Source organism: Mustela lutreola, chromosome 11 (assembly GCF_030435805.1).
Source record: "Mustela lutreola isolate mMusLut2 chromosome 11, mMusLut2.pri, whole genome shotgun sequence".
In the NCBI taxonomy this organism is placed as follows: domain Eukaryota; kingdom Metazoa; phylum Chordata; class Mammalia; order Carnivora; family Mustelidae; genus Mustela; species Mustela lutreola.
Genome location: NC_081300.1, coordinates 45,287,966 through 45,299,898, shown reverse-complemented (window position 1 = coordinate 45,299,898; position 11,933 = coordinate 45,287,966). Strand labels below are relative to the sequence as shown.

The 11,933-nt window shown below is 34.5% G+C and overlaps 1 protein-coding gene across 1 annotated transcript; it reads left to right on the top strand.

Moving 5' to 3' along the window:
* Window positions 1-1,514: 1,514 nt before the first annotated feature.
* Window positions 1,515-8,779, top strand: LOC131810958 (meiotic nuclear division protein 1 homolog). The gene is given in 3 exon segments (XM_059138977.1): window positions 1,515-1,584; window positions 7,959-8,063; window positions 8,066-8,779. Coding segments are annotated over 3 exon segments (753 nt in total). The 3' UTR covers window positions 8,644-8,779.
* Window positions 8,780-11,933: the final 3,154 nt, after the last annotated feature.

Genomic DNA, 11,933 nt, shown 5'->3' with positions numbered 1-11,933 from the left:
GTCGAAGATCTATATTAAGGTTTTAAGGGACAAGAAAAGCACTGTGAGATGTTTTAATGCCTTTACTTACCAGGTTAAATTTTAAAACCTCATACTGAGAAATGACCAGCTACCTTAGAAACTCTGAACAGGGTCATAGCCCCAAAGGAAATGTCTTTGCCTCCTTTCTTTCTTTCTTTCTTTTTTTTTTTTTTTTTTCATTTTTTAAAATTTACTTATTTGACATAGAGAAAGAGAGAGATCACAAGTAGGCAGAGAGGCAGGCAGAGAGGGGGTGGGGAAACAGGCTCTCTGCTGAGCTGAGAGCCCTATGTGGGCCTTGATCCCAGGACCTTGAGATCATGACCTGAGCCGAAGACAGAGGCTTAACCCCCTGAGCCACCCAGGTGCCCTCTTTGCCTTCTTTCTAACAGTCACACAGACTAAATAGTTCTCCACCAGCACAAAACCAGACTCCATTTAGCTTTAAGCATCTGTGTAAACACTGTCAGAGTAAGAGCATTGGACTAGAAGTTTCCAAGCACAAAACTCTGCTCAGATTAGCAAGAGCAGTACTAAAACCAGTCCCCGAAGTTGTTTTGGTTTCGAAACACTTTAATCAAAGGATATCTTTAAATAAAGCTCAATACACAAAACAACAAAAGTAGAACTTTCCTGGTTGACATCCCTGGGTGAGAGATGCAAAGACCACCTGCTCCCTAATCCTCCAGGTACCCTTGTCCCCAGGTTGCCCTGAGTGGAGAGAGCACACTTTGAAAACCACTTAGGACTAGCTCCTCATTCTGCCGATAAATCCATCAGCTATGGAAAAGTCCATTCCTTTACTCATTTTCCAGCGCAGAAGAGCAGAAAAGCTCCCCAATAAGAAGTGTAGAACTTCCACCAGAGCCTAGAGTCCAAAATACCTCCCCTTTCCCTGCCAGTTATTTTTACCTGCCTACCATTACTGCACATGAAGCAAGCGATCCTATTATTCTTTTAACATTTGACTGAATGTGTTCCCTTCCTTTGACAGCACACCTCAGTTTAAAAGAAGTAATTTGTTAAATGGATTATGCAAAGATTTAGCATTACTATCTAATATCTTTCCTCACATATGCCTTTTTTAACTTCCCAAAACAGCCTTGGGCTATCAGAAAGACAAGGAGAGAATCCAATTAACTATGTTAGTCCATTCTCCTTGAGCAAACAACCTATTTGGTGTTTCACATTCTTTTAGTTTCTCAGATATAAATGTGATTTAGTGCCATCCTATCTGGACACCAGATGTTTTATTGGAAAATAGTTACTAGGATATAAGTGGGATGAAAACTAATCAGGTTTTTATAAATTCAAATAAGGTAACTTGTTTCTTTAAGAGAATATTTGGTGACTGAGCAAGTAAAGAAGTATTTAAAAAAAAAAAAAAGTATTTCACCAGATGAAACTTGGGCATCACGCAAGAAAACACTGTGTAATCTTCCCACATAGCTTTGGGTACTCCATAAATATTAAACAGTAACAGCAAAACCACCATGGCCATGACCCATACAACCTCTGGATTCTCTGGGCCTCTGGGCCTTAGTCAGCCCAACCTGACTAATGGTATAATGTTTGTAAGGAAAAATCTGTGAACTAATAGTCTTAAGTTTACAGTTAGAAGGAGAGGGAAGTATAGTTCTTATCAAGCAAGTTTAAGAGTTCAAGTATTTATTTCTAGATAGAGATAATAAATTTAGTTACCTCTTCTGTGCTCAGTTACTTCATAGAGGTAACTTAGATTCAGGTTGTCGGTTTTATTTTTTTTTTAAGATTTAATTTATTTCTTTGACAGATCACAAGCAGGCAGAGAGGCAGGAAGAGAGAGAGAGGAGGAAGGAGGCTCCTTGCTGAGCAGAAAGCCGATACTGGGCTCCATCCCACAACCCTGGGATCATGACCTGAGCCCAAGGCAGAGGCTTGAACCCACTGAGCCACCCAGGTGCCCCAGGTTGTTGGTTTTAAATCCAAGTTCAATTATAAGCAGATGGTGTGTGTTCTACAAGTTTATGTATTGTCCAGGGGAAATCGGTGAAGGTGGTCAAAGTGTCCACACTTCCGGTTATAAGATAAATAAGTTCTGGGGATGTAATACACAGCATGTTGATACTATATTGTATTTTTGAAAGCTGCTAAAATAGTAGATCTTAAAAGCTCTCACCACACACACACACACACACACACACACACAAAATGGTAACTATGTGAGGTAATGGATGTGTTAACTAACTTTATTAGTAGTAATAATTAGCAGTAATCATTTTGCAATGTATGTATGTGTTGAATCATTACATTGTGCACCTTAAACTTACACAATGTTACACGTCAATTATATCTACATCAAGCTGGGGGATAAAACGTACTTATTGTATTTATTTTCTAAGGCTGCCCTAACAAAGTACCAGATTGGGTGCCTTAAACAATAGAATTTATTTTCTCACCATTCTAGAAGTTAGATGTTTGAAATTGAGTTGTCAGCAAGGTTGGTTTCTCCTGAAGCCAGTCTCTTTAGCTTAGAGATGGTCATCTTCTCTCTGAGTCTTCCCATGTCTATTCTCCGTATCTGTGTCCTAACCTCTTTTTACAAGGACATCAATCTTATTGGCTTAGATCCAACACTTTGACCTCATTTTAACTTGATTCCCTCTCTGAAGGCCCTATCTCCAAATATAGTCACATTGTGAGGTTAGGGATTAGAATGTCAATATACAAATTTTAGGGGGATTATAGAGTGTTAGGGATTAGAACCTCAACATACAAATTTTAGGGGGACACAATCTGGGTCATAACATATTATAACTAGAAGGAACTTTGTGTTCACTTTTTACAAACCCCTCATTTTATGCAGAAGAAATTAGATTGAGATAGATAAAATAACGTGCCCAAGAAGAGATTTGTCATAGCAACAGAACTAAATACAGACAGAATGAGAACCACAACAATCTGTGGGACTTCTAGTCCATGGCTCTTACTCTGAAAATTTAGAGAGAAAAAAAGTTTCATGACAACCTTGCTTTCTACCTAGTGGAGATACGGTGATAAAAGCATTCCAGTAGTCCTTGATCACCCTTAATCTATGGGTCGGGCACAGAGAAGTTCACACGGAGCTACACACTTCTTCCTAGTCCCAGATGTAATTCCACTAACTTCATGAGGGAAACTGTGACGTCACTTACCCATCAAGAAGTATATGTATTCTGGGTGCCCTCAAGACAATTCACTGGGAATGGGGAGAAAATACTAGAATTTCTGCCTTAAGAGAAACAAATTTGTTTAGATGCATTTAGTGTGTGGATTTACTGGTCAGATATCATGTGGCACCTTTGAAGTGTTGCCATGACTTACAGTTTATATCATGTGCCTAGCTAAATGAATTTATGGCTTATCTCATTTAGTTTGAACTAAATCACACCCCCACAAAATAGACAAATGGCTTTAAACGATTCTTTCAAAGAAACTGCAGATTGAAGATAGCATAAATAATACAAGCACAAGTAAATGCAAAAATAGCTGAGCTGAATACTTTTATTCCTAGTATAAGCTCAGCATCTGAGACAATATGAGGTAAAGGCAGTGATGACCTAATTGTAGCTGACATATTGAGTCACATGCCTTTCACGCTCTTTTCTTTTTAAAGGAGTTTTTTAAAAATGGGATTTTATATGATGGATGGAAAAAACTAATTTTTTAAAATTTTGCTTATTTTATCTTCATTTCATCCTTTATACACTTAATTGTGGTCACATGTTCATCATGTACAAATCATGTACATAGGAGGTATGACATACTAGACATATATTTTACAATGTTCATAATGAGTACATGTGTAAACACATAACGTGTTGTAAATTCTTGCTCACACTACTTTTTTGCTAATGTGTGATCTACCACATTTGGTGTCCAATGACCACAACATTTGGAATTAAGAAATGCCTTCCCATAAGCAGCTACCCTGGCTTTCTTCTAGAGCTCTCTGATGCACAGTAACACATCTGTATCTGAGGGCACTACTGTTCGCTGTGTTTTGGTTTTGTTTGTTTGTTGAAGTTTAACATACATACAAAGGTTGCATAAATCACAATGACTCTTCTCAAAATGAACACATACATGTCTCCAATACTTAGATAAAGAAATAGAACTCTAGGGGCGCCTTGGTGGCTCAGTCAGTTAAGTGTCCAACTCTTGATTTCAGCTCTGGTCATGATCTCAGGGTCATGAAATCAAGCTCCACTTAAGATTCTCTCTCTCCCTCTCCCCCTGCCTGCCAAGAAGAAGAAAAATAAATGTAACTCTAGGACCCCAGAGCTCCTCTCAGGCTCCAGTCCAGCCAAGGGTAATAACTACCCTGTTTTTACACCACAGCTTAGTCGTGCCTAGTTTTAAACACAAGATAAATGAAATCATGTTGGCTTTTCATTATTGATTTGTAGAGTTCATACATTCTGGATGTAAGACCTTTGTATTGAAAACACCTATGTATTTACATGTATTGAAAAATATCTTTTTCCACTCTGTGGTTTGGCTTGCCGTTTTACTATCTTGATAGTGTCTTTTGGCAAATAGTTCTTCATTTTATCCTTAGAGCATTAAGAAATCTTTGCTTAGTCATCAAATTTTTCTCTTCTGATTTATTTTAAAATTATATCTCTTGGCCTGTAAATTTATAATTGCAATTTATCTGGAATTGATTTTTATATAATATGAGGTAGTAGTGGCAATTCATATTTTTATGAGTATCCCAATTAATCAGCATCATTTACTTTAAAATACTCTCCTTCTCCCACTGCACTGCAATGTCATCTTTCATAAAATTGACTGTTTATGTGTCAATGTTGTATTCTATTCCATTGGTCTATTATCTATCCTTGCCTCAATATCACACTCTTAATCACTACAGCTTCAAAATAAGTCTTCAATCTGATAGAATAGGTCCTCCATCTTTGTCCTTCAACATTATTTTGACTGTATTGGGTGCTTCGCACTTACATATAAAATTTTAGAATCAGCTTGTGAACTTCCATTAAAAGTGCTTGAATTTTGGCATCATTTCATTCTTCTTTATAGCTGAGTAATATTCCATTGTGTATATATACCACTCTTCTTTATCCATTCAACTATCAATAAAACACTGGGTTGTTTCCATAATTTGGCTACTGTAAATAATGCTGTGATAAACACAGTGGTGCATATATCTTTTTAAATTACTGTATTCGTATTTTTTGGTTAAATGCCCAATAGTGGAATTACTAGATCATATGGTAGTTCTATTTTTAATTTTTAAGGAACCTCCATACTGTTTTCCACAGTGGCAGTACCAGTTTGCATTCCCACTAAGAGTGCAAGAGGGTTCCTTTTTCTCTGCATCCTTGCCAATACTTGCTGTTTCTTGTGTTTTTGATTTTAGCCATTCTAACAGTTGTGAGGTGATAGCTCATTGTGGTTTTGATTTGCATTTCCCTGATGATTAGTGATGCTGAGCATCTTTTCATGTGTCTTTTGGCCATCTGGATATCTTCTTTGGAGAAATGTCTGTTTATATCTTCTGCCCATGTTTTAATTACATTATTTTGGGGATGGGGAGTGTTGGCTTATAAGTTCTTTATAGATTTTGAATACTAGCCATTTATTGGCTATGTTCTTTGCAAGTATCTTCTCCCATTCAGGAGGTTTCCATTTGCAACAACATGGATGGATCCAGAGGGTATAATGCTAAGTTAAATAAGTCAGTCATAGAAAGACGAATACCATGATTTCACTCATGTGGAATTTAGGAAACAAAACAAACAAAGAAAGTAAGAGGAAAACAAGAAAACAGACTCTTAAATATAGAGAACAACTGATGGTTACCAGAGGGGAGGTGGGTGTGGGGAGGGGATGGGTGAAATAGGTCAAGGGGATTAAGAGTGCATTTACTGTGATGAGCACTGAGTAATGTACAGAATTATTGACTCACTATATTGCACACCTGAACTATAGTGTACAATTTACGTTAATTATGCTGGGGGGAAAATGCTGGGATTTTCACTGTAATCATCTTGAATCTATGGCTCAATTTAGGACAAACCAACATCTTTATAATACTGGATCTTCCGATCTATGGTCATGGTATATTGCCCCATTTATTTAGATTTTTAATTTCTTCCAAGAATGAATTGTGGTTTTTCAGTTTAAAATGTGTGTAATTTTATATCCTACATTAAATTTACTCTCAGACATATGTTGTGTCCTATTACTGTTATAAAATGGTATAATTCCTTAAATGTCAATTTCTAGTTATTTGTTGCTGGTATATAAAAACAGAGATCCATGTTAGCAAAGGATCTTTTATCCAGATATTGTGCCAAAGTCACTTATCAATTCTAATCAATTTTTTATATCCTGAAATCTTGCTAAATTCACATTTAAATCATAATGGCTTGTTTCTAGGTTCATTTAAATTTTTTACAAAATCATATCATCTATATATAATGTGAATATTTTATTTCTTCCTTTCCACTACACATGCCTCTTTGTTTGTTTATCTGGGGTTTTGTTTGGTTTTGCCATTAGTATACCAACTAAGATCTTCAATTCAGTGTTGAATAAAAATAGTTATGGTAGACTTTAATGTCACATTCTCGGTCTCAGGAGAAATTGTCCCTTACTGTCACACAAGTGTTATTTTTGCTCTAGTAGTTTTAATTTTTTGTAGATAATCCTTATGAATTTAAGAAAGCTAAGAATTTGTTAAGAATTTTATGATAAATAATAAATTCTTATGAATTTCATTATACACTTTTTGCATCTCTTTATATGATAAATTATATTTTTTTTTATTTTTGCTGAATACTAAACACTTTTGGAATAAAGCTGTGGTATGCCATCCTATTGTCATGTTGCTAGACTCAATTAACTAATGTTTTGGATAGGATTTGTATATCTGAACAGATGAAAGACATGGGCTTATAATTTTCTTTCATTTAATGATTTTATCACTTTAGGGAACAAGATTATACTGCTTCATAAGAAGAGTAGGAAGTATTCATGCTTATTTCTTTCTTCCATATTTGTAAAACTATTTATGAGACCACCTCAGTTTTTTGTGGTAAGGCTTTTATTAATAGACTCAACTTCTTTAGCCAATATAAGAATAATCAAATGTTTCATTTCTTCTGTCAATTTTGGTGAATTTTATTTTTGAAGAATTGATTTTGTTTCTAAATATTAAATGTATTGCCATGAAGTTGTTTAGAATATTTTCTTATTTTCTTCTTAATGTCAATTGGCTCTGTAGTAATGTCTCCTATTTCATTCTTGACATAAGTAATTTATATATTCTCTATTTTTTTCCCTTGACAGGTCTTTCTAAGGGTTTATCAATTTTACTAATGTTTTCAAGGAACCAACTTTTATTTCATCTATTTTATTACATACTCATTTTCTATTTCATTGATTTCTGGTCTCATTTTTATTGTTTCCTTCTTCCTACTCTATTTGGATTTGGCTTGCTGTTCCTATTTTCTACTTTTCTGAGAAAGAAGTTTAAATCACTGACTTTGAGCTTTTATTATTTTTTAATATATGCATTAAAATCTCTAAATTTCCCTCTTAATATTGCTTTAGCTCAGTACCACAACTTCTGATATATCATATCATTAATTATCTTTCAGATGAAAATGTCTTCTAATTTTTATTAAAGGTTCCTCTTCATCTACTGATTATTTAGAAGTATATAAGTCAGCTTACCAAACAGTTAGGCAGTTACCTGCTTGTTATTCTTTTCCATCTTATTTATACTGTAAACAGAGACCATGCTCTGAATAATTTCAAGATTTTTATATTTGTTGGAGCTTGTTTTGACCCAACACATAATCAATTATAGTGAAGATATACTGGGCACTTGAAAAGAAAATGAGTTTAGATGTTGCTAGGCATAGTGTTCTGAATATGTCAATTAAAAGTTATATATGTCAGCCCGCCCCTCGCCTCCCGCTCTGGCCCGGCAACCGGAAGACCCGCTGCCCGAGCCAAGTCGAAGAAAAAAGGATTAAGTGCAGAGGAGAAGAGAGCCGCATGATGGAAATATTTTTTGAGATGAAAGATGTATTTCAATTAAAAGACATGGAGAAGATTGCTCCCAAAGAGAAAGGCATTACTGCTATGTCAGTGAAAGAAGTCCTTCAAAGTTTGGTTGATGATGGTATGGTTGACTGTGAGAGGATTGGAACGTCTAATTATTACTGGGCTTTTCCAAGTAAAGCTCTTCTTGCAAGGAAATGCAAGTTAGAGGTTCTGGAATCTCAGGTATCTGAGGGAAACCAGAAGCACACAAATCTACAGAAAAGCATTGAGAAAGCTAAAATTGGCCTACATGAAACAGAAGAACGAACCATGCTAGCAAAAGAGCTTTCTTCACTTCGAGACCAAAGGGAACAGCTAAAGGCAGAAGTAGAAGAATACAAGGAATGTGACCCACAAGTTGTGGAAGAAATACGTCAAGCAAATAAAATAGCCAAAGAAGCTGCTAACAGATGGACTGATAATATATTTGCAATAAAATCTTGGGCCAAAAGAAAATTTGGTTTCGAAGAAAATAAAATTGATAAAAACTTTGGAATTCCAGAAGACTTTGACTACATAGACTAAAATGTTTGATGTTGGTAAAGGATCTATGTACTTGTGAATATGTAATTTTTAAAATGTTATTCAAATGTACCGAATTGCCATTTACCTATAATTGTGTTTATCATTTAATTAATTTTAAATAAAGTACAAAGTGGAAAAAAAAGTTATATATGTCATATATATAAAAGTTATATAAAGTTATATATGTCATATAAAAGATATATGTCAATCCAAATTTCTACAGACATTCTATATTCTTAGTGATACTGACATATTTCTACATCTTTTTAGTTCTTTTAATGCTTGCTTCATTTTTAAAATATATTATTGGAAACATGCAGATTTAAAACTGCATATCTTCCTTTTAGGCTAACTCATTTATACTTATAAAATGTCTCTTAATATCTTGGTAATAATATTTACCTTAAAGACTATTTGTCTGATGCTAGTATAGTTATACCAGGTTTCCTTTGATTAGTATTTGTTGTGTTTCCTTTTATTTTAAGCCATTCACTGTCCTTATATTTAAGGTATAGCCCTTGTAATCAACATAAATTTAGATTTTTGCTTTTCATTTTCACTTTCTTAGTCTTTCACTAAAGATAGTATTTAATCCATTTGCTTTTAATGTAACTAATGACAAAATTGAGTTTCCTGTTTATTTTTGATGTATGTTTTTTCTCTTTTCTTTCCTTCATCTGAAATCTAATTATGTGTGTGTTACATAGTCACTGAATCCCAAATATCTGCTCCATTCTTATTCTTACTTCCATTCTTCTTCTATATATGTCTTATTTTGAGATATATTCTACTAGTCTTTCTTCCCATTCTTTAATCCTGTCTTGTTCTGTGTCTAATTTATGTTAACTGTATCCATTGTTACTTAATTTTATATATTTTTTTATTTCTGAAATTTCTATTTGCTTTTTCTAGATTCTAATTTTCTGATGAAATTTTCCCATTTTTATCTATATTTCATCTGTTTCTTTTTTAGCATAATAGGGTTATTTGAAAGCCATGTCATTTAACTACAATATCTAAATCAATTGTAAGTATGTTCTACAGTCTAGTTTTTCTCTTGGAGTTTGGTTATATGATCATATTTCTTGTCATACCTAACGCTTTTTTGTTTGAATGACAGACATGATGGCTCCAGATGATTTTACCTTTCACCAGAGGATGTTAATCATTTCTTCTGCTAGTTATTATGGACTCAGGAGGATAATGATCCTCTTTATCCAGTCAGGGACTAAGCTGAGTCAAGGCTGTGTTGCACTTTACAGTAAGACAATGTAGTTCTGATTTAACCCGGTTCCTAGAGCAAGGCACTTTTAAAATCAAGAGCTTTTAATCGAGACCATTATGCATCTTCCTCCCCCCCTCAGAACTAAGAGACTTTGGGAAACCCCCTCCCCACATCTGTTTTTAAACACAGATTTGTTAGCTTCACAGATACTGTTAGAATTTGGCAAATATTTTGAGAGAAAAGTAATCTTGTATTTGAGGCTCACTAAACAAAACTTCATTCAGCCTAGGCTCAAAATTGACAACATCTTTCAGAAAAAAAGAGAATGAAGATTGTTATCTCTAGAGGTTTTCTTTTCTACAAAGCTTTAGTCTTTTCTGTTCTCTTTGCTTCTTCATTTCTAAGATATCCTTAAATATATGTAGTGTGTGTATATGTGGGGGGTGTGTGTATGTGTGTGTGTGTGTATTTTATTCATCATTTCTGGTTGTTCTCAGCAGGACTGTAAGTTTGACAAAACAATCACATTCTACCCAGTAATGGAAGTGCTCAATTTCTGGCAAGTAAAAGAAGCAGCAGTCTTGATTACTTGTTACCTGGAAAAAAACTTTTAATCTCTAAATTCCATCTAAGGGGTTTCCCTTCTTTGGTTGTTTCATGGAGGAAAGATTACTTCAGGGCCAATATTCCTTTTTTAAATCCTTCTTGTTTAAAAGCTAAGGGTAATGTGGAATAGCAAAGTTGAATTCTCCCTTTGTAGTTTGAAATCTAGCCAGGCATACGGTAATTATTAAAAGTTAAATGAGCATAAAGCAGGCTGGCAAGAAAACTGCAGAACATGGTGACTTGTGTAATGTTCTTTTCTCACTGTCAAGTAGAAACCCTCCACTGCATTAACTAAAAGTCGAATGGAGTAGCTGAGAACACTGCGGGCTTCTTAAATATACTATACACATCACTTCAACTTTCTCCACAACAGGAATAAGTTATTCATAAAAACTATTTTTTCATTATATATTAATTCTGATCTGAATTTCATTAGGATATGAAAATTACATACAGTAAAATACTTATTCATATGAATATATATCTCTGAGGATGTTGTTTTGAAATTATTATTTATCATATTTTTAATAGGAGAATAATCTTTTCCTTCAAGTGTTTAAAGATACCCAATGAATGTTAGAATAATGTATTGCATTTTTCCCTATTAACATAAACAAATTCTGCCATTCCACTTTATTTTTATTTAGAATCAATAATAATAAAAATATTCAGAGTTTTAATAACACATTGTCTAAAGATTTTTAAATGCCCACTGTGAGACAGGTTAAGTGCTTACGGCTTACAGGCACCATCTCACTGACTTATCACATCAGCTATACAAAGTAATCATTCTTGATCTAGTCTTAAAGATGAGGAAACTGAGCCTAGGCTCATACTCAGGTCTACTTGATTCTAAAGCTAATACTCTTAACCACAGCTGTGTGCTGTCTCTGAAGATAAATGAAAGCTGATGCATTGATTTCCAATTTGATAGATACCTATTTCTTATTCAAATCTCATCAGATGGACAGACAGGCAGGTAAAAAGAGAAAAGTGCAAGTCAAATTTGTCAATCTTATTATTTATCAAACGCTCCAAGAAATGTTGACACAGAGCAAAGAATGTAACCAAAATGAACTCCTGAGTCACAAATCTCTGTCCCATCTTTGTCTAACAAGAACTTAAAAATACGACCTTATGATTTCTTCCCATCCCTGTTCCTTCTCCCAAGATAGGCCTTCTGACCCTACTTTCTTGCTTCCTCTTCAGTGCCTAGCAGCCTAATCTGATCCCTTACTCTCCAGCAATCTAATTCTAATAAAAGAAACAGTGTTAATCCAATCTGCTGTCAAGACTAGGTCTATTGAGTTATGTTTAGTGATTGATTATTGTTTGGATAAAATCATAACCATGTAGAATGACCCTTACCCATCCTCACTTCCTTTTTTTCGTTCACCTTGGCTTTTAATTATTATTACCATCATTACTGCTGCTCTTGCTGCTGCTGCTGCAATTGTTA